General features: G+C 46.6%; 1 protein-coding gene across 2 annotated transcripts; it reads left to right on the top strand.

Moving 5' to 3' along the window:
- Positions 1–4,479: 4,479 nt before the first annotated feature.
- Dnase1l3 (deoxyribonuclease 1 like 3) lies at positions 4,480–24,924 on the top strand. Of its 2 annotated transcripts, none has more exons than XM_055599162.1 (9): positions 4,480–4,858; positions 9,762–9,850; positions 12,482–12,571; positions 13,320–13,432; positions 16,239–16,351; positions 19,943–20,100; positions 23,245–23,341; positions 23,607–23,720; positions 24,774–24,924. In XM_055599162.1, the coding sequence occupies exons 1-8, from the start codon at positions 4,703–4,705 to the stop codon at positions 23,718–23,720; spliced, it is 930 nt and encodes a 309-aa protein (XP_055455137.1). In that variant the 5' UTR covers positions 4,480–4,702; the 3' UTR covers positions 24,774–24,924. The 2 variants fall into 2 exon arrangements, with proteins under 2 accessions (XP_055455137.1, XP_055455136.1); XM_055599161.1 differs by having other exon boundaries at positions 24,566–24,924.
- The last annotated feature ends 1,296 nt before the right edge of the window (positions 24,925–26,220 follow it).

Genomic DNA, 26,220 nt, shown 5'->3' with positions numbered 1-26,220 from the left:
TTTGCTTACACAGGCACAGGGCCAGGCACTGTGCTGAGTTAGCTCTCCAGATAAAAACTAAATTTTCACAGTTCTACTATGTGGGAGCAATTATCTTCCATTCAATTTTATTTATTTAGTTAGTTAGTTTTTCTAGACAGGGTTTTTCTGTGTAGACAGAGCTGACCTGAACTCCCTTTGTAGGCCAGGCTGACCTTGAACTCACAGAGATCTGCTTGCCTCTGCCTCCCTGAGTCCTGGGATAATAGGCATGTGCCACCTGATTGTCGAAGGATTTTAGGTGAAGCACAGAAGTTGGCAATGAGTGGCCTTTAAAGGGTGATAAAGATGGCTGCAAGATCATTTGACTCTCTGCAGTCACAGCAGTTCTATGAGTCAACCAGCTTTGTAGAGTCTGTGATATGGGTGTGGCCTTTTTTCCTGGGTGCTTCCATTGACACAGCACTCACAGAGATCCACCTGCTTTTGTCTCCTGGAGTCTGGGATTACGGGGCCTACACTGATACGCCCAGCTACTTATCTTCCATTTTAAAAGTGAGGAGATGGGTACAGGGAGATTTAGTTCTCTGTCTAAGGTTGAGCAGCCAGTAACTGGAAGTTCGTATGCTTTAATATTGGTGTGGAGACACCGATATTCTCAACTAGACTGATTCCTCTGACTCCCACAGTTAGTTTTAGCCTGGACATGGCTTTGGGTGTTATAATGTAGAGGATATCAGCACCCAGCTGGAAGTAGCCAGGGGGCTGCTAGACACCCTGTAATGCCCTGGACAGACCCACGGCGAAGTTACCTGGCCCTGGGTTGGTTAGCTTCTCGACACCACAACAAACAGCCGCTATAGAGAAGCAGTGCCTTCTGGTTCAGCTTTCAGGTCAAGTTCATGATCTGTAGGCTGTGTTTATTAGTAGCGAATGAAGGGCAAGTAGTTGATGGCAGGGGCATACATTGGAGCCAGGGTGTTCTCTTCACGGTTGGGACATGGAAGAAAACCAAAAGGAGACAATGGAAATGGTTGACGTTCCATAGCCCTTCAGGCCTCACCTCTAATGACATAAACCTTCCACTAGGTGCCCCCTTTTAAATTTTCCACCACTTAGCAGCCTGTGCTGGGAACTAAGCCTCTACCACAAGAGTCTGGGGGTGGAGTGGGGATACTTGAAATGCAGACTTCAGCTAGACCCCAAAAGTCAGCCAGAGTCAGTCCCTCCTTCTCCATGGAAGGCAACGTCATTCCAGTGGCCATTGCTATTGTTTGCTTTTGTGTGGCTAGGGGAGGGAGTCCCTGGGGTTGTCAGGGAAACAGTTCCCTGGCTCAGCATCCATACTGTCAGGCAGAACCTGGGCTTTGGGGACTCAGCTGAGCACTACATTTGCATGCAGCAGTGATTTGTTGAGTACCTGTTCCATTCCCATCCTTTCCTGGTCAGCACACGCGCGCACGCGCACACACACACACACACACACACACACACACACACACTCCATATCAGGGCATACAAAGAGCTGTTGGGAAGGCAGACATTAGATGAGGAAACACACAGCTCATACTCAATAATTCATTGTGGGACCTGGAACAAAGCACAGGACCTGGACATCATGAAAGAGAAGAAGCAAACACGCATTGTGAGAGTGTGGAATTACTTCTGGGGCTGGAAGCAGGAGAAAGGTGGAACTCCGAGGGTGGAAGGGGTGGTGCAAAGGCTCAGGGTAAGAAGTGAAAACCAGACTGTGAACTGGACAGCGGGAGAGGAAGTGTGCATGACCGGGAGCGTGTGAGAGAGGCTCCACCAAGGAATATGGTCTTTGTGTCAAACAAGAGCCTTTAAAGGGTTGGACAGGTCATTCTGTTGTAACCTGGGTAAATTCTATAGTCCCTTTCTTGAGACATACTTTGTTCGTTAGCGTAACTATGGCTCCTCTGTTAACACCTGCTGTAGCCTTTAGCATATCAGAAGCCATTTTGCTTCAAAGTGTCCATTTTGATTATACCTCTATGGTTTCATTTCTCAAACCTTTGTTACCTGGACACTCTGTAAATTACCCCAACTGCTGAAACAATCAAATTAAAGGTCCATTAGAAACGTTTTGTCTAGCTAGCCAAAATAATGTACTGTTGCTTCCTACACCTGGATACCTGGTTACATTTTTGTTACCTGCTTATTACCTGGTTGCGATTTGTTTCTTACACTTGGTCACAGTTTTGTTACCTAGTTGCTACCTGCTTATAGTTTTTTTTTTTTTTTTTGTATAAAAAAACCTGTCTTAGGAACAAATGGACTCCTAGTTTGCCTCGATTCATATTATGGCCCCGGCCAGTCAGTTCCTGTTTAGCGCTCAAAAAACATTTGTTGAGTTTGGTGTCTTAGTGGTCAGTGAGCAGCTCTTCCTGTACCTGAAACAGTTCAGTTGGCTGGGTGCTTGCCTAGCACACATGAGGCCCTGGGTTTGACATCCTAAAGTTCCTAAGTGGGGAGTGGTGGCTCTTAGGAGGTAGAGGCAGGAGGATCAGAAATTCAAGGTTATTCTTGGCTACATAGGAAGTTTGACGTCAGCCTGGGCTAGAGATCCTGTCCAAAGAAAAAAAGAAAGAAAATTCAAAGGATTCTGAAGGCATGATACTTGGATTTTCTTTTCCCTTCATATGGTGATTCTCTTCAAGTCTGAGCAAAGCCTGTGTAGAAGTTGTGTGGAGTGGAAACCAAGAGCCTATTTCACCAGCTGGCATGAAGGTATCTGCAAAAGCATAGTTCCCACCATAAGAGAATAAGGGAAGAAGAAAACCAAATATGGATGACCATGGCCTAGAAGTACAGATTTAGGCTTTCACAGACACCATATTCCAATGGGAAGAGCTTTAGGGGAGTGTTAATTTGTTTGTTTGTTTACCTGTTTGGATGTTTTGTCTGCACGGGTGTCTATTCGCCATGTGCATGTCTGGTGACTGTGCAGGCCAGATTCTCTGGACATAGAAAGGGAAAGGCCGAATATCATGTCAGATTCCCTGCAACTGGTGTCCTCTGGAAGATCATTTAGTGCTTTTAACCTCTCAGCCACCTCTCTAGTCCCCAGTTTTAGGAAGTTTTTTTTTTTCTTTCAAAATCAATGATACTTTAATAATGAAATGTCTAAATATTTTTTGTTTTTCTTTTATTATTATTATCATTTATTACAATTTATTCAATTTGTATCCTGGCTGTGGCCCCCTCCCTCATCTTCTCCCAATCCCATCATCCCTCCCTCTTCTCCCCCTATGCCCCTCCCCTAGTCCACTGATAGGGGAGGTCCTCCTCCCCTTCTATTTGACCCTAGCCTATCTGGTCTCATCAGGACTGGCTGCATTGTTGTCCTCTGTGGCCTCCAATGCCCCCACCCCCGGAGAGGAGGAGGTGATCGGAGAGCCTGCCATTGAGTTCCTGCCAGAGAAAGCCCCTGCTCCCCTTACTAGAGACCCAACTTGGAAACTGAGTCTATGGGGTACATCTGAGCCAGGGTTTTAGGTCCTCTCCATGCATGGTCTTTGGTTGGGTTAGCAGTCTCTGCAGGGCTCCCAGATGTTTTTATAGGAAAAAAGAGAAACATTTGGTGGGAATATTGACTAGGTGGTTTCAGCAAAGCAGAAAAATCCATTGGTCTCAGCTGCTGTCTGATGGCATTCATAGACTTTGGGTTAGTGGAAGCTAGGATTCTACTCTGTATTCTAGCAGGGTTTTGCCTGATGGTCACATGGTGTTAGGTCAAGCACAGAACTTGGCTATGAATGGCCTTTAAAGGGTGCTAAAGATGGCTGCAAGATAACTTGACTCTCTGCAGTCACCGCAGTTCTATGAGTCAATCAGCTTTGTACAATCTGTAACACGGGTGTGGATCCCCCACCCCCACCCCCGGGTGCTTCAGTCCACACAGGTGAGTGTTACTGGAGTTACACAATCTTAAATGGCGCTCCCTTCTCACCCCAAACCCAAAGCTGCTGGTGAAACGATGTGTACACATTACAGAGTTACTGCTTGGCTGCTCACTCACTCCTGCACACGGCAGCGTCAGCCACTGGAAACACCTGTTTGGGTCACGAGACCCATCCCTGCCCATCATGGGGACTTTCCTGCAGGCTCTTTGTTTATCTCTCTGCCTCTGAGGGACTCAGCCTGTGACACCTTTGCTCCTGGGATCTCCTTCTTGCCTTCCTGAGATTTCTAGGTCTCCTCTACCTCATTGCATTCAAACTAACCCTGACCTAAACACCCGTGGAGATGGTTAAAGAGCCACTGCATAGATGTGTCCAGCAGCAGTTATTCACCAAATCTTTGTCCCCCAGCAGATGGCTCCACTGGCCCAGTGCCAGTGGACACTGGGTGGACACTTCCAAGCTCATTAACTTTCAGCAACAGGCTGCCACAGGAAACGTGTCAGAGATCAGAATTGGCCCCACCCCACCCCTGCCCACTGAGATTAGGAGCGACCTTAAGGGGACTGGTGCCAAAATTAAGCATGCTGCTTTCCTTATAGGGCAATGAAAACAGAGGACTCTCGACAATCCAACCCACCGTCTTCATTTCCTTGGGGATAGAAACCCATGATAGTGAGTTCCTCAGAGAAGTGAAAGTGGCCTAGAGGGATCCAGTAATTCCTGTTACCAACCGGCTTTATAAGTCAGTGAGCCAGGAGCCGTCTCATCATCCAGCCTGAAGTCCCAGGAGTGTAAAGATGTCCCAGCGCCCAGCTTCCTTGTACCTGGCCTCCCTGCTGCTCTTCTCCCTTGTCCTCCACAGTGCCCTGGCCCTGAAGCTCTGCTCCTTCAATGTGAGGTCCTTTGGGGAGAGCAAGAAGAGAAACCAAAATGCCATGGATGTCATTGTGAAGGTGAGTCATGTTTGTATCACACCTTCTTCCAGCTTCAGACTCCAGGGTCTTGAGGCTGACCTCAGGGTGAGGTGAGGGCAGCAGTTACCACCATGGTAACCACTCCAGCTCTGGGTGCTGTCTGTTCCATCTTCAGACTGGCTGGCTCTTCACCTCCCACAGGGGTGTTGCAAGGGTACTGGGTAGGTAATCTCGATGTTCTTGCTCTTGGCTGGCAGTTAGTCCGGATACAGGCTGCTGTGCTGGTGGTTTTAACTGAACATACGGAATATCAGTGTCAGACACTGTCATATGTGGTCTCACTTGTCAACCTCACAAACAAGGACTATTGTTCTGCCTGTGAAGGGGATGAGTGTCATGAAACTCAAGCACCTGTAGATGTTGTGGTTTTGCCAGAGCAGCTGACCAACCCTGTGGGAACCCTGAAGTCATGGCCTAATGGAGAAATCTGACATGCAGAGAACTATTTCCCAACTTCTTCATATGTGGCCCAGTGGAGCCTGGGGACCTAAGTGCCTTTCTTATTTACTGACTTATTTACTCAATCCTGGAAATGTCACCACACTTTTGGCTGTGATTTTGATCTTTAGTGATTCTACTCCTCCACAGTTTCTGCCCCAAGCTTGAGTCCTATAAAGCCTTTCTCAAGACTTTGTCCTATCCTCATAAAGCCATTTCTCCCATCCTCATAAAGCCATTCATAAATGGGCTCATAAATCAGGGCTGGGATTAAAAGCTTGTGCTATCACACCTAGTTTGTGAAGTGCTGTGGACTAAGCCTTTGTGCATGCAAGGCAAGAATTCTATCAACTGAGTCCTGTCCCCATCTGCTGGTATGGCCCTCTTCAAAGCCCTCTAACTCTTGTATAGTTGGTTACTCCAAGATTCAGTGAGCATTAGTAAAATGAACAGAACCTGAGTAATGGGCTTTTTATATATGTATATCTATACTAGAGTAGACCTATACTATACTTCTATATTTCTATACCCCCCTTCCTGGCCACTATGCTCAATAGCCAAGGAAATCAGCATACTAAAGGCCAAGGTCCCTCTCTTGTGTGACCCATTGGCATAAAGCAAGGGTAAGCCATGGGCTCAGATTCCCTCCCCTGAGAGCACAGCCAGATTTCCTGTTGACATCCCTGTTCCTCGCTTATCAAGCACTTCTGAGCCCTGCATCTCCGGCTGATACTGGCTTCTAGTTTCCTTGCTATCTCTGGGAAGTTTTCCTCAGATAAGAATCTGCAAGATCCTGTTGTCCAAATTCTCAAAGGGGCAGAGCAGCAGGAAAAAACATATTCCTTCTAGTTCCTACTCCTAGTTCTTACTCCTCAGGAAGAGACTCCCAGGCCCTTTCAGAACCAAGCTCTGGACCCTTTAAGGTTTGGTCAGTGCCAAATTCCTGCCTTCACAGAAGGTTCCTACAGTCTGGAGGGCAGTTATGCTAATCACTCTGCTGCCAAAGCCTGTGAGGGCGAGGTTTTGTGAAGGGCTGTGCACGGCTAGGATGAATGGCATCCAGATAAGGGGTGTCGAGGGTTCTCTGAGGGACAGAGAAGGGATAGTCTAGAGAGGTTTGGGGTAGAGAGAAGCTTCCAGACCTCTGCCTAATGTCTTTAGGGAGCAGCGTAACACGATGGGGGAAAACCAGAGTTCAGTGTCCCTCCCTACCCCTTATCTTCTTCACCGCACTGGGTGGCCAACTCTCTGAGCTCCAGTTGTCTCATCTGTAGATGGGCATGATAACAAGGATGATTGTGAGGTTGAACTTGGATTCCATCTGTTAAGAACAGAGCACACACAACAAGCTTCCCCCACCCAACCCCAGTGCCTTGGAGTGTCTGGCACAGGCTCTCTCTTCAGTGGTGGATACAAAAACTGTTCAGAAGGATACAAACTGAAGAACACAGGAGGCTCAGCCAGGTTGGCTTAGTGTCTAGATAAATACACATGGTTGGAAGAGGCAAACACAAGACAGAGAAGACCACTTCCTCCATGCTCTAACCATGCTAACGAAGGGCAATGTGATGACCAAATATTGGTAACTCTATCCCTGATCTGGTCAGTCTTGGGTAGAAGGGTGGAAGAGACATCCCAGTAGTCAGGACTGACCCTGCTCTGCCCAACTAGCCATGAAAGCCTGTGAAGTTACTTCACCACTGGAAACATTGGTTTTTCTCAGTGATAAAAAATAAATAAATAAATAAAAATGAAAATAAAGGACAAGGCTGGAGAGATGCTTAGTCAGTGAGATGTTTGCTGACCAACCATAAGGAGCTGACGTGGATCTACCAGAACCCACGTGAAAAGGCAAGGTGTGATGGTGTGTGCTTGTAATCCCAGTATGGAGGAGGCAGCGCCCGGGGGATTGCTGGGGCTGGCACATTCAGTCTAACCTAATCCCAATGAGAGACCTTGACTCAAGAAACAAGATGGAAGTCTCCTGAGATTGACCTCTGCTCTCCATATGTCCTCAAACCCATAAGTATATCCATACCCAGAAACACAGGTGCTCACCCCCTACACACACACACACACACACACACACACACACACACTCACACGCACGAGGAATGCTGCCTATGTGTAATATTAAGTAAGAATGATGTAAAAGTGCTGGCCTGCAGAAGGTACTCATCCACTGGGCCTTAGTCATAATAATTTACTACTGGCCACCTGCAGAGCTGGCACTGCTCCAAGCTATCACTCCATCTTACTACCATTGTGAGGAATCAAAATGGGAACACTGAATCAGAGAGTGTGTACATCTGTCTTTGTGTTTTGAGGCAGAGTCTTACTATGTAGCCCAGGCTAGCCTCAGACTCACACAGCTCTTCCTGCCTTTGCCTCTCCGTGCTGGGTTTAAAGGTATGTGCCATTACACCCACCGAGTATGCACATTTTACAGTCACTTCTAGAAATTCTGATAGTTCCCAGTGACTAACCAGCAGGTTGGCTTGAACCACAGCACAAGGCTGCTGGTGAATCCTGGGTGGCCACCGCTTTGGCTTTAACCTGGAATCTAGGCTTCCTGGTCAGTCGGTGCTCAGTCCTCAGCTCCCTGAAGGCTGCATTCCTGGTCCCTGGAAACCTGGTCTCCACCCTGCTGCAGACGCGGCTGGAGATAAAGGCCCAGTGGCACTTTCGTGACTTTGAGGCTATGTTCGAGAACAAAGCTACCCTCGGGGATGTTCATCCTTGATGGACACATCCTGTGGTACTGAATCACCAACATCCCATTACTCAAGGGGTGTGGGCTCACGTGCACCCTGACCACAGCTGTGGCTCACCCTGAGAAAACCTCTGTTTTATTTTTTCTCCCACTGAATTACTTCAAACCTTTTCAGGGACCACAGCCTGTCAAGCCTTTCCTCATCTTCCGACAGAAGCAATTAATCATTCCCCAACATGTCCGTGGCCTGTGACTTCCATTTAGTGCTAATTCCCCTCCATTGCACCTAGTTGCTTCCAGTAGACTGTGAGTCTCTGAGTGAATGCATTTTAACATCTAAGCCTAATGAAACCTACAGAACTGAGTTGGAATCCTAGCTCTCCCGCTGTGTGAATTTAGGATAACTGCTAAACTACTCAGAGTTTAGTTAGCATCCATATTTAAATGGCTAACCCTCTCTTAGAGTTGTTGTGAAGTAGGCTCACAATAAATGTTAGCTCTTTAGTTGTTATCACTGTGATTATGCCTCCTGGAAGCTGCATACCCAGCCTAGAACCTTTACTCGTGAAGACTTAGCAGGTACTCATCGCTATCACCACCGCTATAGTCACACAGGCAGGCCTCAGCTGTAGATGTGTGGGAGAGTCATGGTCGGGGCTCTGGACTCAGCTGCTTTACCATGTGCCACTGCGGCTATTTCCCAGCGTTTTTGTCTGGGCAACTTAACCCTGTCTGATCTTCAGTCTCCTTGTCTTTAAGATGGACAAGGCAGCCAGAGGTGGTGGTGCACATCTTTAATCCCAGCACTCTGGAGGCAGTGTTCCAGGCCATCCTGGGCTATATAGTGAGACTCTTCCTCAAATAAAGAAATTAATTTAAAAAAATTAAAATGAACAGAAAATAAATGAAAAAAGTGCAACAACCAAACCATGAGGCACACAATGCACCTCTGTCATCCTGGCTACGTAAGACTGAGGCAGGAGGATCCTTTCAACCCTAGAGTTTGGGACCAGACTAAGAAATGAGACTGTTGGGGTCCAAGAACACTGAAGAAAGACCCCAGACTCAAGTAGTATGCAAAAGCAAGGAGCGTTTATTCTGCAGAAATTTTCCAGCGTGCTGGGGCCACCATTCTATAGAATGGGACCACAAAGTAAGCATGCAGGCTCAGTTTAAAAGCAATTAGGGGGATTTTCAGAAGGAGTGAGGTAATCTTTCATATGATTGGTTACTAGTTACTCAGAGTTAGGGGGCATTTAGGACTGGCTAAACATTTAGGAACTTTTCAGAGTTGCTAAGGACCTTTCCTCGGGTTTGCTGCAACATTATATTCAGTTCAAGCCCATGTATTAACCTTTAAGCTAACTGGCTGCCTGTAAGTTATGATTTTTCCAGAAACTGTTTTTCAATGTTCCGAAAAACAGAAACTTAGGCCTAGTTATGCAAATTTGAAAATGAAGCCTGTCATGGAGTCAGATTACCAAACAGATTGGGGCCTTCTGGGGGTCTTGGGAGTTATTAGACTTCTTAAGACACCATCTCAAAACAACGGCAAACATCAACACAACTGGGAGGGTCACAACAAAGGCAGTGTTGTCAGAAGCCTTTCTTCTGGGGGATTAAGGTATGTTAGCAAGCACCTGGCTGTGGTGCTCGGAGCCCAGCAAGTGCTGGAGAGGTTTGGTGATTTACAGTAAACAGCCTCAAAGTCTGGAAATTCTCTCTCTGCAGATCATCAAACGCTGTGACCTTATACTCCTGATGGAAATCAAGGACAGCCGCAACAACATCTGTCCCATGCTGATGGAGAAGCTGAACGGGTAAAGGGAGAGAGGGACAGGCCTACGGAGAGCTTAAAGTCAAGTGCAGGGGCACCTGACAAATGGCAAGGAAGTAGAAACCAGTGTGACAGATGGCTGGCATTTACTCTAACTACTAGGCCACATGGCCAGGGCTGAGTAGGCTCTCACTGCCTTAGCTATAGTCTGTGAACTTTCACCTGGCTGGTTTCAATATGACAGAATAAAAACAGGAGAGAAAAGGTGAAGAACTGGGACAGAAAGGGGAAAGGAGTAGGTGAGGAGCTAAGTGAGGAAGTCCTGCTATGGAGGTGGGAGGCAGAGGACAGAAGATGCCCTCAGCAGGGAAAATGACTACAAGGTATCAGGAGCAGCGAGTTCAGGTCACTGTCTGACTTTTCACACGAACACTGGCGGGGGTGGGGCGTGGATGGTCGCAGACTAGAGAGAATGAGAGAACAACTGTTAATAGTTACTTCTGAGAGGTAAGAAAAGAGCCACTGTGAAGCTAGGTCAGCGAAGGAATGGGGGACCTTTTCCATTTCAATATTTTTGTATGATTTGAGTGTTTTACCGGCAGTACACGTTGATTTTATAGTTTAAAAATCAATGGAGCTGGTTGTGGTAGAGTTACACCAGTAGGATTTGCTGAAGGAGGCAGAGGCAGGAGGATCACAAATTTGAGGCCAGCCTAGGCTACACATAAAAAACAAAAACAACAATGGCACATAACTTTAATCCCAGCACTTGGGAGGCAGAGACTGGGGAATCTCTAAGTCTGAAGGCCAGCCTGGTATACACAGTGGGTTCCAGGTCAGCCAGGGCTACACAGAGAAACCCCGCTTTGGAGGTGGGGTTGGGGCACAATGGAAACAAAAAGTAGTATCTTCTGATAGTTTTTTAATTAAATTTTTATTTTTTTATATCAATTACAGTTTATTTGATGATTTATATTCCTTCCAAACGATCAACAAGCCACGATGTTCACTAGCTTTCACCACTGTGGTAAAATACCCAAGAAAAACATCTTGCAAGGAGGAAAGGTTGCTTTTGCTCACTGTTTGAAGGTTTCAGGTCATGGTCAGTGGGCCTGTTGCTTTGGGGTCTGTGTTGAGGCAGCACACCATGGGGGGAGGCCTGCTTGTCACACCTACCGGGGTTCTGTCTTAGCCCCTTCAGTTTTCAAGGAAGCTTTCAGGAGTGCCAGGAGCCAAGGGGAGAAGTCACTTCACACTTCTCCCCATGGTCAGCTGGAGCCAGTCTGGAGGTGAGGGGTCTCAACACCCTCACCCCCAACCTGCCTAGTCTAGGCTGAGGGCTCCAAGCAAAAAAGACCCTTCCCACTGTGCTGCTGAACCAACCTAGCATGCACATGCTGAGACCAGCTGCAAGCACATCTCTTTGTCCCCTGTAAAGCACGAAAGGGTCTGAGGCACGGTGGAGTTCAAAACAAGAGCCGCAGGCAGGAGTTAGCAGAGGGCCAGCCTTCCAAACCGAATGCTATTGGGGTCTGCCATCCTCACTCATGGGCTCCCATAGTTGGGGCTGGTCGAGAGCCCACATTTGAAACCTCAGAAATGTCTGTAGAATTTAAATTGGTCCCTACATCAGCTCCTCTGTCTTTGCCAACTGACCACAAGACGGCCAAACATTAATCAGGCCCCAGCTCCTTTTGTGGGCCAATGGAAGGAAACATTGTAGGGCTGCCTGGAGTAGGTTACCAGCAGGTTTGACGCATTCGGAGTGAGGGTCAGGTTTCCCTGTGGAGGCCAGGCATCCTCTGCTGCGCCCCCACCCCCACGGTGAAGCTCCAGACCCTAAGAATAAATAGTTGATTGTTTGAAATGAGTACCAGAACTCTTGAGCAGGTCCCTGGTGGCTTCAGAGGAGGGGGTCTTAAGGATCTGATGGACCTCAGAAGTGGCACATAGACAGGGATTGTGAGAAACTTGATTCCAACCAGGAAGCAGCCCAGGGCCAAAGAGGGATTTCTTTCTTGTTTTTTATTATGTTGTGTGTGTGAGTACAGGCGTGTGTGTGTGTGTGTGTGTGTGTGTGTGTGTGTGTGCAGGAATCTGGTCTCCCCTTCCACCTTTTGGGTGTTGGAGACTAAACTCAAAATGTTAGGCTTGGTGGCAGGCACCTTTACCTGCTGAGGCATCTTCAACACTCCAAAGCAGGAACTTGCCCTGATTCTGCTTGGAGCATCTCTGGCCTCTATGATTCCCACAGAAGTAGGTCAAGACTTGTGGGGTTTGAAATGAGGAGGTCTGGCTTCAAATCCTAGTGTTGTTTTATTAAATCATGCAGTGGGGGCCCGGCAGTGGTGGCTGCACACACCTTTAATCCCAGCACTCAGGAGGCAGAGGCAGGTGGATCTCTAAGATCAAGGTCTGCGTAGTGAGTTCCAGGACAGCTGGGAGCTGGGGCTACACAGAAATCCTGTCTTGAAAAAAAACTAAAAACAAACAAACAAATAAACAAACAAACAAAAAATCATGTAGTGGGTGGTAAAAATAGTAGCCATCTTTTTAGGACAAGAAATAAGGGTGGTTGTGAGCACTGGGGTGTGCAGGCAGGGGTGAGGGTGGGGAAGATGCAGTAGAGATATGTTTATTCTGCACAACACACTAAAATGTTTCCGTTTTCTAGAAATTCACGGAGAAGCACCATCTACAACTATGTGATTAGTTCTCGACTGGGAAGAAACACATACAAAGAACAGTATGCCTTCTTCTACAAGTGAGTGTATTCTGTCCCCTTGATCTGGTGGGAATGAACCCAAATATATGGATTGTATTTTTCTTTAGAAATAGATTCTGAGCCAGGCATTTTAGTATACACCTTGTATTCCAGTGCTTGGGAGACAGAGATGGGTAGATTTCTATGGGTTCCAGGCCAGCCTGATCTACCTGGTCCCAGGCTAGTGAGAGTTGTCTCAAATAAAACAAAGACAGTGATTCTGGTCTCTAAGATGTTATCATTATCAGTCAGAATCAGACTGCTGCACTGAGGCTGTAGCTCAGTCAGTGGAGCGCTTGCCTGGCATAGGCAAAGCCTGGTTCAGTTCCCAGCACTGTGGTGGCACGGGCCTTTAATCCCACAACTTCGACGGTGGCGATAGGAGGACCTGAACTTCAAGCTGCACAGCAAGTTCAAGGTCAGCCTGCGCTATAGGAGGTGAGACCCTGTCTCAAACTAAATCACCTAAAAACCTGCACAAGGAAATTATTCAGTCATTGACTAGAAAACACAGCAGTTTGGTGACAACTAAGGACTGGCCGGGGCAGGAGTTCTTTGTCCTTGGTGGGAAAGTCCATCTGAGTGTAGCACAGAGGACTCTCACGGGCCTCCTGCTGCCAGTGAGCTGACTGTGCCTGTTCTGAAGGAGAAGAGCCTCTCACTGGAGCCAGCCCTAGAAGCTCCTATAGTCAAAGGAAACGATGTTTGCAACCAAAGAACTCGGAAGGAATTCTTTTTTCTCTTTTAGGGAGAAGCTGGTGTCTGTGAAGATGAAGTACCACTACAATGACTATCAGGATGGAGACAAAGACGTGTTTTCCAGGGAGCCGTTTGTGGTTTGGTTCCAGTCGCCCTTCACTGGTGAGGCCATGCCCCTGTGTCAGTTACTCTTGAGGCTGCAATGACCAAACAACTTAGAGGACAGAAGGTTTATTTTTATGTTCAGGGAGTTCAGGAAATGACCTGGGCTTCGTGGATTCTGGGGCCATGGTAAGGCAGAACACTGTGACAGTGAGAACATATGTTATGGAGCTTCTTCACCTCATGGTGAACAGGTGTGAGAAAGGCACCAGGGCCCTGGGCTGTTCTCCAAAGTCACTCCCCAGTGCTCCACTTCCTCCAGGAAGGCCCATGTCTTAAAGCTTTTACAACCTCCCAAAGTGCTGCTGCCTGCTGGGGACCAGGCATTCAGCACATGAACCTATGGGGAACATTTTATATTTAAACCATAACAGTCCTCCTCGTGACCTCTCTGGCAGCCCACGAAGGGACACAGCCCTGAGCATGTGTAAGCCAAGCTCTCAGAGTCACACACTGTCTCATGGGATGCCTGAAGTGAGAGTTAGTACTTGACAAGAGACTGGTCTGATGGATACCAGCTATGTTTTTCAGAATGCCAAGATGCAGGGCCTCCCAGTCTGGATACCACTCTCCAGCGTCATTGCTTGCTCCACCCTCTGGAGTAATTAGAGTCATAGAAATGGTTCATCATAGTCCTTGATCTCTGTCAAGTACAACTATTCCTTCATTTTCAAAAGACCCAACTGACAGTCACCACAAGAAAAATCTCACTTTCCTTACAGCCAAGTCACTCCATAATGCAGCAGCTTTCTCCACAGATTGTAGGATGGAGGAGAGCTATATCAGGTGCACTTTGACCCCCAACAACACTCATGGATAATAATTACTCATTATCCATGAGTAATGGCCAGTTTCTTGCATGCACTGCAGTGTAGGGACTAGGACTGTCCCCTATTCAGATTTGAGGAAACTCAGGTTTTAAAGGCATTATCACTTCCCCAAGTCCAGCTATGAAGCAGACAAGCCAGCATTATAAATCTAGCTGCAAGCTCACACGCCCATGTTTCCAGTCACCGTTGTAATCAATCAATACAATGTCAAGAGTTCATCAGATACAATGGCACATGCCTGTAACTTCAGCACTCAGGAGAAGAGGGAGAAGAATCAGCCAGTTTGAGGCCAGCCTAAGCTACATTGTGAGACTCTGTCCCAAAATATCAAGGGCTGAAAGTAGAATTCAGTGAAAGGGCGCATACCTAGCATGCACAGGGTCCTGGATCAGTCTTCTGCACTGAAAGAAAAGAAAGAGAAAGAATCAAGGATAAAAAATTGTTTTTTAAGTTGCAGTGTGTAGAGTCAAATGCTGTTCATCCTGCACTCTGTGCCCCGCTGAAGGCATAAGACTAACAAAGTGCCTGCCCGCATGACATCAGATTGCAGCAGGTGACAGGGTCTGAACGAATAGATACATGCAGAATTAAAGATACATACACCTATATCCATCCCATACTGTTTTAACTATTTCTGCCCAGGGTTCATTAACTTAGAGGCGGGCACTTTGGTAAAACAGCTCTGAAAAAGACATGTAGGAATCCTCAGTTGAAAAAGAGGAAGGGCTATGGAGGGCAGTGAGGGCAGTAATCCTTTTAGTAATTTTCCAGTTCCCTATGGCTGAGCAGAGAGAGCCTCCACCTATAAGCACTGTTTCTTCTCAAGGGGAGGCAAGGCTGTGTGCATTGCTAAGCAAACCTGCTCTTCCTGAGACTCCACCTGCCAGCCTTTCCACCTTTGCTCTGTCTCCTGGGGCAAACGAGATAGCAATCTCATTCACTTATCTAAGCATTCATTTATGCACTCAATCAAGAAATACTTTTGGACACCTCCAGTGCGCCAGGTGCTGTGCTAGGTGGTGCAGCCCACGAGAGTTGAAAATAGAAGCCTGGCATTGTGGAGGGGGCAGAGAATGATTACAGAGGAGGAAGAAAGTAATGAACAGGACACATCAAATAGTGCAGGGGAGCACTTAGAGGGGTGAGCAATCATGACCATGAGAGGTAGATGCAGATGGCTAGAGAAAGGGAGGCACCCAGAGCACAAAATCTCAGAGGTGGGCAAGTGGTGAAGTGTGTAAAAGGGATCAGAGAGGCAGAGACAAGAGAACTGGACATAAGGAGGTGTGGCTAAGTAGTAATTCCCTGGGCTTTAGGGTCATCTTTCTCGTCTGAGTCTAGGCCAAGCTCCATGCTGGAAAACAATATTCTCAGTGTTGCTTAAAGAAACATGCAACAGCTGAGCAGCGGTGGTGTGCCCCTTTAATCCAGTACTCAGGAGGCAGAGGCAGGAAGATCTCTGTATTCAAGGCCAGCCTGGTCTACAAAGTGAGTACAGGACAGCCAGGGCTACATAGAGAAACCCTGTCTCAGAAAGACAAACAGACAGACAGACAGAAGTAACAGGTAAGATTCCTAGAACCCAAATAGCAGGAGTGAACCAACTCTGCAAGGCTCTCTCTCTCTTTCTCTCTCTCTCTCTCTCTCTCTCTCTCTCTCTCTCTCACACACACACACACACACACACAAATGATGAAAAGAAAAGGAATGAGAGAGAGGAAGAAAGAGAAAGAACCCTCAATGCCAACAAGGACCATGCCCAGCAGCTTTCTTTTAGCTGGAGAGAACACAGGTAGGAGGGAAGAGTCTTTCATGTCCTGAACGGAAACACATATCCTGATGGATTCTAAGGCACTGAGCCTCAGCCTGGTGGCACCCTCTGTCTCCACCATGGCTACGTGCAGCAGTGCCTTCTTCAGGCACTGTTAGTAGGCCCTTAGCAGAAACTGTGCCACCTCCTATTTGCTGTTCCTCAGCTGTCAAGGACTTCGTGATTGTGCCCATGCACACGACTCCTGAGGACTCCGTTAAAGAGATAGATGAGCTGGTTGATGTCTACGAGGATGTGAGACGTCGATGGAAGGTGGAGGTGAGGACCTCTGTGATTGTCCCATTCCCATCAAGCAGCACCAGTCATCTGAGTAGGAGGTTGAGGGACAGAGAACATGCAAGCCACTACTGAGTCACAGCCTCATTTTAGGCTTTTTCTTAGTCCTAAACATCCTTCTTGCTAAAGTTCCTGGGCCTGTCCCAGTGCATCTTGGGAATTCACACACACACACACACACACACACACACTGTATTTAGAATGGACACCAGTGTTATTAACTGTTTGGAACTGAGGCCTAGGGGCTGTTCTGAGACTGCACAGAACAAGTGAGTTTAATCCTCTCAATAATTCAACAAGGAGCTGGGTGCGGTGTCACAGGCCTGTAATCCCAGCACTCGGGGAGGCAGAGGCAGGAGGAACTCTTTGAGGCCAGCCTGGTCTACAAAGTGAGTCCAGGACAGCCAAGGCTACCCAGAGAAACCCTGTCTTGAAAAAAAAAAAAAAAAAAAAAAAAAAAAAGCAACAAGTTGCTGGGGAGATGGTTCAGTTGATAAAGTGCTTCAAGCATTTAGGAAAGCATTAGGACCTGAGTTCAATCCTCAGAAACCATGAACCAAAAAACAAAATAGACACACACACACACACACACACACTATGTGTGTTGGGTATGCTGGTGCAAATTTATAATCCCAGTGCTAAGGATATTAAGGCAGGCAGATCTCTGGAACTCAATGGCCAGCTGGTCTTACCTACTTGGCAAGTTCTAAGCTAGGGTCCAACCACGAAAGAAAGAGAGAGAGAGAAAAGAAAGAAAGAAAGAAAGAAAGAAAGAAAGAAAGAAAGAAAGAAAGAAAGGAAGGAAGGAAGGAAGGAAGGAAGGAAGGAAGGAAGGAAGAGAGAAAGAAAGAAAGAAAGAAAGAAAGAAAGAAAGAAAGAAAGAAAGAAAGAAAGAAAGAAAGAAAGAGAGAGAGAGAAAGAGAAAAAGGAAGGAAAGCAGCAGTGCCTAAAGAACACCCACGCTGTACTCTGGCCTCCACAAGCACGCACACACTCGCACACACTCGCACCTGCACATGTGCTCACCCCACTAAGCAGTCCCACAAGGTCACTTTAATCAGTCCCCATTTACAACCGAGAACAGTGAGGCCTAGGAGGTTGGAAGTCAAAGGCAAGTCATGAAAAGGAGAAGCGTTGATGGTGGCCGCTCCTCAAGACAACCCACATCTCTCCATCTGGAAGACAAGGACACTGTCATCTGTGGCCCTGAGGGTCTGAGGAAGCACCTGGTAAATGTGGAAGTATTAGGGATGCTCTACTACCAAATTCCTCTTTTTTCCTTTCGGAATGTGATGCTGAAAGTTCCTCTTCCTCCTCAGTTCCTCTGCTCAGGGTGCAAAATGAGTCAAGTGCAGACACAGCTGGTCAAAACTGGCCATCAAGAAGGCCAGGGGTGCATGTTATTACTTTATAAGTTTCAAGACAAATGATGAAACCCGCACATTCAGCAAGAATAGATTGAGCATAGATCAAGCAATAGGCCCTGAGGAAGAAACATTGGATAAGGAACCTTCAGAAGGGCAGAAGGAAGTTTGACCCGGTTGTGTGGCCTAGAGCAGCCTGCTGGATCCCTCTAAGGGTTAGTCTAACCTGCTCCTGGCTAACGGCACTTTGTGAATTGAGGTTGGTAAATAACTTCATGCCGGCTTGGGCTCACAGGTCAGGGATAACATTCTGTCCTTAACTGTGCACCTTAATCTCAAGGAAAACCCTAACTTCGGATATCAAAATGAAATGTTCTTAAGGAAACTCTCAACAATCATCCCGAACAATAGCACAAACAAGGAAATAAGGCACTTCCTCTGAATTGTGGAATGTTAAAATTTTCTTCCTGTGGTCCTTGGGGTGGGGCACTTCCAACCACTGGTGGCATAGGATGGAGAGAGGCAGTTCTCTAAGGCCTGCCTCCCTTAGGAATCTCCCTGTCTACGGACTGAGTTTTGATAGGAATTAGTACATACAATAGGACACAGAGAGGCAGCAGCATCTCACTGCGAAAGTGCATTTTGCCTCTTGGGAACTGAGGTGTTTATTCATTCACATTTGCTGCAGTATTTATGGGAGGGGATATTTTAGCTGGATTTCAGTGTTCTTGCCTTACCTGTGCATGGCAGATGACGGGGGGGGGGGTGACTAAGAACAGGCTGGCGTGGTGGCACGAACATTCTCTCTCCCACTCCCTGTTCTCACTACCAGATCCTTGTCAAAACTGACTCACTTGGAAACTGTTTTCTCTTCTCTTAAAAAGGAAACAAAGATGGGGGAAGGGGCTGGAGAGATGACTCAGAAGTTAAGAGCATGGCTGCTTTTATTGAGGACCTTAGTTCAAATCCCAGTACGCCTGCAGGGCAGCTTACAACTGTAACTCCAATTCCAGAGAATCTGACACCCTCACACAGGCCTGATGTAGGCAAAACACCAATATAATTAAGTTTTTTAAAAAGGGAAACAAAGATGGACTTTCTGTGCCTTTGTTAGTGACAAAGCAGTGTACCGGAGACAGGTGCATGAAACAACACTGGGCCAATTCTCATTTCTCTGCTGGCTGCAAAGTCAGGGCCAGTGCGTGAGAGCAGGGTTGTTCCTTCTGGTGTTTCTGTCCTTGGCCTGTAGATGCTCAACGTCTTCTGCTCATCTCTTCACGGTGTCTTTTCTCTGTGTCGTAACCCCTCTTAAATTTTACTTATTTAAATTCATTCATTTATTATTGTCATGTGGGGGATGAAAGCCAGGACCTTCTACTTGCCTGAACTCTTACCATTGAGCAAATCCTTAGCCCTGCTCCTGTGTAAGGGGTCGCCCATCTGCCTCATTTTTACATTAATTACATTTTCAAAGTCCCATTCTTCAGCTGGGTGTGGTAGTGAATACAGATCAAGAGTTGGATGCAGGAAAATCAGGCATTCAAGGTCATCCTGTGCTATATAGCTAATTTGAGGACAGCCTAGTTTACATGAGACTTTGTTTCAAAACAACAACAAAAAACAACAACAAAATATCCAATTTCCAAATGTAGTCATATTCTAGTATATTGGAGCTGGGAGTTAAAAATGGGATGAGGTGGGGGTCAGTGAGATGGCTTAGTGAGTAAAAGAATTTGCTGTGCAAGCCTGATGGTCCAAGTTCCATCATTGAAATCTACAGTAGAAGGACAGAAGGGAACACACACACACACACACACACACACACTCATGGCATGCACACACACAGCACACACTATATTTTTAAAAGAAAAATGTATTGGAAGGAGGCCAACCTGTATCATGAAAAACCTCTTTATATTCTTTGTAGCTGGGCAGTAGTGGCACATACCTTTAATCCTAGCACTTGGGAGGCAGAGACAGGCAGATCTCTGATTTAGAGGCCAGCCTGGTCTACAGAATGAGTTCCAGGACAGCCAGAACTATACAGAACTACACTGTCTCAAAAAGCCAGCCAACTAACCAACCAAAAAACACACAAAAAGACCTCTTTGTTCACTGGTCGTGGAAGGTGGGTTCCTTGCTGATGGTTGAGAATGAAGGCATGTGTTCCAGTGCTGACCAAGTCATGGTTCTAAATCATGCCTTTCAGAATTTCGTCTTCATGGGTGATTTCAACGCTGGGTGCAGCTATGTCCCCAAGAAGGCATGGCAGAACATTCGTTTGAGGACAGACAGCCACTATGTTTGGCTGATTGGTGACCAAGAGGACACCACAGTCAAACAAAGCACCAACTGTGCCTATGACAGGTAAGAGTCCCATCTATATCATGGCAGCTCGGCCCCTCCAGACAGAGAAGGAGTGAGTTCCGTTTCACAGCTGTTAACTAGAATTTCTTCCCTGTGGAGATGTAAGCAGTGCCCCACCTAAAGTCCAGTTACAAACCAAGGAAGTGAACTTCTACTAAAGTTCACTCCAGGGGACTCATGAGTTTGTTAGGTTTCCTTACAGATCATAGGTGTGGGGGGGTATTTACTGGCGTGTGGGTGTTCCCCTACCAAAAGGCCACACCAGGAAGACTTTACCCAGCAGAGATGACTTTTCCATAGCTGCACAGATAAAGCCCCGAGTCTTCTCATACTTATAATCGATATCCCTTCCGGAGCCCATGGACGGTTGGGCATGAGTTGCACACAGCAGATGGTAGGGAGGGGCTGGATACTCAGGAAATAGTCTTGTGACCCTCCCGTCTTTCTTTGTGGAGATGTAAACAGCCAGAAAGCACAGCTGGGATGATCACATGGGCACAGCTGACTGTCCAAGGTGGTAAATGTTTGGCTTGGAAGAAAGCCCTGTACAAGGACCCTCTGGTTCTGTATGCAGGGTATGGAACTCATGACCTTATATGGTTCTACAAGAATTTAGCAGTGGCCAGCACTACTCTCAGGTGGGCCTGAATTCAAGTTCCAACTCTACCACTTCATGTATTGTGACCAAGAGACCACACTCTTTTGTCACTTTTCTCACTTGTAAACTGCAGATTGTGGTATTAGAAGTGCCTCAGCTGTGAAGATACAATGGAGACTAAATGAAACAATACATATAAAACTTTTTAACAGACGGGTGGTGGTGGCGGCGGGGGGCACACGCCTTTAATCCCAGCATTTGGGGGGCAGAAGCAGGAGGTTCTCTGAGTTTGAGGTCAGCCTGGTCTACAGAATGAGTTCCAGAACAACCAAGGCTACACAGAGAGACCCTGCCTCAAAAAAAAACATAAACCATAAACTTTTTAACACAGTGCCTGGAACATGACAAGTGCTAAATCCATGTTTATGCTCTTAGCTGAGGCCTGGAACATTCAGGAAGGTAAGGCTACAGACAGTTCCTGTGTCATCACCAATTTTATCCCAAACACATGCCACACTTGATCACTCCACTGCCATCACTGGTGCTGTCACCAAGGCTTTGCTGTTATAAACACTGCTGTAATGGACAGCCTACTTGTATATCTTGAGCAAATGTTTATGAGCCTCAGGTACTACTTGAAAAATCAAAGTGAGGGGCAGCGAGGTCGCTCAGCACTTGTCACACAAGCGTGGTGAACTGAGTTTGATCCCCAGAACCCAAATAGAGGAGGAGAGACCCAGCTCCACAGAATTGTTCTCTGACCTCACATGCTTGTAGCAGCATGCTTCCCACTAAATAAATAACTTTAAATTTTTAAATTAGAGTATTTAATGCGACAATATTTATACTTTGTTTAAACAGGGTCTTGTTTTACAGCCCAGGGTTGCTTCAGACTGTTTGGCCCAGGATGACCTTGAACTCTTGATCTTCCTTCTTCAGCCTCATGAGTGCTGGGATTACAGATGTGTGCCACCATGCCTGACTTGAATACTCATTTTTTAAACTATTGCTACACATAAATGCAGATGCGTGTGTTTAAATAATGTACATTTAATTGTACATTTAAAATTTCCCTGGGATTTTCAAGCACTGTCAGCTTTGTTCTCTTAGTCAGGAGGGAAGTGGGGAAGTTTGTGAATGCCAGTGGCCATCAAAACAGAAACCATAGACACAAGTGGAGAAACCTCAGTTCCGCGGTGCCTGCTGGGGAGGGAGCATGGAAAGGCCATCTTTGTGCTGTGCTTACTTCTTAGGTCTTGAGGTCTGGACTTTACACCTTTGTTCCTCCTGGGGTTTTTAAGGCTTCGATTTCCTCTCTGGCTGCAATTGTTCCAGACCTCAAAAGTGGAAGCCCAGGGTGAGAGGTTACAGCCTCCCAAGCATGCAGGTCTCCCTTCCCACTCTCAGTGTCTTCAGCCAAGCTAGGGCCATGGCATCAGCTCCCTCAGCCATGCCAGCTATAGGACCTCCAGCAACTCAAACCCAGAAACCAAGCTGCCACTCAGAACTGGGAAAACTCAGGGCACAACCATGGAAGGGTGGTTTGTCTAACTTTCTACAAATCAGGCAGGGCACTGAGACTACCTAGACCTGCCTGCTTCACCTCCCTTGGCAGACGCTAGAGTCCAGATGCTAGATGCTTTGTCTTGTGTTTCAAATATTACCTCTCTTTGTGTGTGTGTGTGTGTGTGTGTGTGTGTGTGTGTGTGCGCGCGCGCCGGTGAATGCAAATGAGTATGCACCTAGAGGTCAGAGATCTATGTCTGCCTTGAGATAGGGTTTCTTCCTGAAGTTTGTTTTGTTTAGTTTATCAAGGGAAACCAAAGTAGGAACTTGAAACAGAAAAAGAGGCAGAGACTGTGAAGGAATACTGCGGACTGGCCTGATCCCTCCAGCTTGCTCAGCTACTTTTCTTTCCTTTTCTATTTGTTTATTTTCTTTTATTGAAAATCGAGTTTTTTTCATACAGTATATTCAGGTGATGGTTCCCCTCCCCCTTCTCCTCCCAGATCCTCCCCACCTCCGTTTCCATCCAGATTTACACCCTTTCTGACTCCTGTTAGAAGACAAACAGGTTTATAAGGCATAGCTCTGTAAAACAATTTGATGCCACACATGGTGATATCTTTGGCAGTTCTTTTATCATTCATGAGTGTTTTATAAATTACTTTGGGTAAACAAAATCGAACCACTGAACTACTATAGCTCAGGCCCTCCTGCCTAGGGATGGCACTACCCGAAGTGGGCTAGGTCTTCTTACATCAATAGACACACCCATACACGCATACACCCATACACCAGTCTGATGGAGAAAATTCCTCAAACTGAGGTCCTCTCTTCCCAAGTATTTCTAGGTTTGTGACAAGTTTACAAAAACTAACCAGTACAGGTAGCAAGACAAACTCAGTTGTAGACATAGAACACTCATCACACAAAAGGGCCAGACTGCTCAGTCAATGCCAGAGTCAGACCCAGACCTCCATTTTATCTCAAGAGTCCACAGCTTGAACTAATTAATGCATCTATCTTCCTTGTCCTCATTCCAGGATTGTGCTTCGAGGACAGGAGATAGTCAACTCCGTGGTTCCCCGTTCAAATGTCGTCTTTGACTTTCAGAAAGCTTATCGGTTGTCTGAAAAGGAGGTAATATCACCTACCACCTTGTTTTTCTGATCCACCACCATGGAAATGTGGGAGGGCTGCTCTTGTGTCTTAAGATCTACAGTTCTGTGATTTGAAGACCTGCCAAAATTTCCCAGGAGCAGGACCAAGAGCTGCACTCATCAGTTCCACCGGGTGACCTCAGACATTCCTCTTCCTGTTCTATGCTTGAATTTGGTCATTGTTAAACTCTGGCATGTCCCAGACCTCCCTTAACCCCAAGTCTACTTCTGTTTTCTCTTTATAGGCCCTGAATGTCAGTGACCACTTTCCAGTTGAGTTTAAGCTACAGTCTTCAAAGGCCTCCACCAACAACAGAAGATCTGTTTCCGTACAGAAGAAAAAAGGCAATCTCTCTTAGGTACTGTGGTGCCATTTTTTTTTTTAAGCCACTACTTGCTTCCAAATAAAATGGCTCTCATAGTTCTAAACTATGTGCACGCTCAGGAATTAAGACTGGCCAAGCTGCTTTCACTGTCTGCTTGAGTTAATTCTGCCTAGAGCCAAATTGGGAGGACAGTCTTCTTGTTATACCTCTTTGACCCTACACCACCACTAGTATCCTCTGAAACACTGCAGGAGGACATATGTCAGCTGTCAGTCTTAGCTGCCAAGCTCACAAGGAACTCCTGTTTCCCAGAAATGAGCATAAATGCCAAGACTCCAATGATACCTTATAATATAAGCAATAAGACTCAGCTTCCATTTGCCTGGGGTCAGACCACTGTAATGAAGGACACTCCTATTGTGCTGTCCTGCCTCTATTGTCGTGTCTAACTAACTCAGTTAGCCTCGTAACCACCAGTGGTATCCTTTCATTTTCCATAAAGACCCCAGCCCCCCCAGCCCACCCCTATCCACAGCCCACCCCTACACACTCCTACCCACAGCCTACCTCTAGCCACAGCCTACCCCTACCCACAACTTAACCCTACCCCTACCCACAGCACTGCCTATAAGCCATCACCATGTCCTGAGTTCAGCCTTCAGACATCATGAAGGTTTCCATTATTTGACAACCAGTCTCCATTTGCACTATATGCTCCAACAGGGTCTTTCCTTCCTACCCCTTTCTCCCTTTCTTCTTCCTCCTTGGCCTCCTCTCTGAAAGGGCTCTACATTGCATGCCCTGTCCTGTTACAATTGCCCCCAGTCCCATATGCCATGTCTCCCTAGCAATATTTACCACACAGTATTTGTCACCAGGGCCAGCATTGGAACTCACTGAAAATCCAGGGATGGCAAAAGCCCCATTGGCTCCCTCGGACTTGAGGCTTTGTTCTCTCCCTGCCGCTCCTGGAATTTAGTAATGTGATACCATTTTGCTTGTATGCAGGGTATCCATTTTTGTGCCTTTTGTTTTGTTTTCCTGGCTATTCTTTCTTTACTCTCCTACATGAATACGTGTACTCAGGAACAGTGAAAAAGAAATGACACATCGGGTCCTACTCCAAGTTTCTTAACTCAGAAGCAGCCCCTCCAAACAGTTTCTGTGGTCTTCCTGAAGGTGTCTGTGTAAAGCACCATGTGTAACCCGAAGAAATGCAAAGTTTATCACATGTAAATGTGGGTCTCTGAGTTGTTTTTTTCTGTCAATATACTGAGGACAGTGTGACCTTGATGTGAGAAAAAAAAGGACATGAGTCTTTGTGTTAGTCAGCTCCATCATTCTGACAGATGTCCAAGATCACCTTAAAAGGAGGGACTGTATTTTAACTTGTGCTTCCAGAAATTGCAGTCTATGGGCCTTGGCTATGTTGTTTCTGGGTCTGTGAAAAAGAGTCTGTGGTGGAACAACACACACACACACACACACACACACACACACACACACACACACACACCACACCACATGCATGTGAAGTGGGCTCTTCTGGCCTCCACATGCAAAGAAAGCACTCATACACATTAAGTAAAGCTAGACAAAGGGTGAGGGTGGGGCATAATCTCAGTATCCCTTCCAGGGCATGCTTGTCCTGTGACCCCCAACCAAGCTCCACCCCTTACAGGTGTCCCATCTTCCAATAGCATCATGAGCTGGGGACCTTTAGGAGTCATTCCAGTTCTAAGCAGTGACAGTCTAATAGCTAAGATTAGAGACCTTCTTGCCAAGGGAATAAAATCAAAAGGGCCCTGGTTAAGTTGGGGAAGACATTTTCCCAAAAGCCCAACTCACCTCTGAGATTTTGTTGAGATTTCTATTGTCTAATTTATTGCCGAGACTTTAGGGAGAGATGGTAAGGTTGATGAACCACTGGCAGAGGTCCCCAGTTCCCAAATGGTAAAGTAAGCTATTTACATATGAGTCTGCTCCGGCCAGCGGAGCTAAGGTTATTCGCGGGTTAAAAGAGAATCCAAACCTGTGAAAAGATGGGCGAGAAAGAGAAAGGAATCCAAGCAAACAGGTGCTTGTCAAGGACCAACTTTACTAAGCAGAATCAGCTTTAAATAGGATTCAGGATGAGGAAGTAGGGTGGGTGAAAAATTACAGATTCTTCTTGGCCAGGGGCCTGAAACATCTTGTGATAAGCCATGGTTCTGTGAGCACATCTCTGCTGTTGCCAAGCAGTATGTTTACCGCAGGTAAGGAAATGGGCAAGTTGAGGCAGGTTGGTGAGTTTCTACAGGTGGTCTCTGACATCTACAAGCAGTATGTTTACTGGAGATAAGGGAACAGGTAAATTGAGGCAAGTTGGTAAGCTTCCACAGGTGGTCTCTGAAGTTGGCGAGTTCCCTCAGGTGGTCCCTGACATGAGTCTGTTCTGGGGAGACAGGAGTATTCATTTTTCCCAATCACCAAAATTCCCCTGGCTGGTGTGGCTAGAGCAGGAACCCCGGGCAGCTGGGTGGGGTAGTGACCA

This window comes from Psammomys obesus, unplaced genomic scaffold (genome assembly GCF_907164565.1).
Source record: "Psammomys obesus unplaced genomic scaffold, mPsaObe1.curated_primary_1811, whole genome shotgun sequence".
Classification (NCBI taxonomy): Eukaryota; Metazoa; Chordata; class Mammalia; order Rodentia; family Muridae; genus Psammomys; species Psammomys obesus.
This window is presented reverse-complemented; position numbering and strand designations above follow the sequence as displayed.

Bases quoted from the DNA above. Each gene is read 5' to 3' on its own strand.
- Dnase1l3 (XM_055599162.1), top strand. From the start codon at position 4,703: ATGTCCCAGCGCCCAGCTTCCTTGTACCTGGCCTCCCTGCTGCTCTTC. The intron at 16,352-19,942 runs GTGAGGACCTCT...CATGCCTTTCAG, and splicing joins GACGTCGATGGAAGGTGGAG to AATTTCGTCTTCATGGGTGA. The intron at 23,342-23,606 runs GTAATATCACCT...TTCTCTTTATAG, and splicing joins ATCGGTTGTCTGAAAAGGAG to GCCCTGAATGTCAGTGACCA.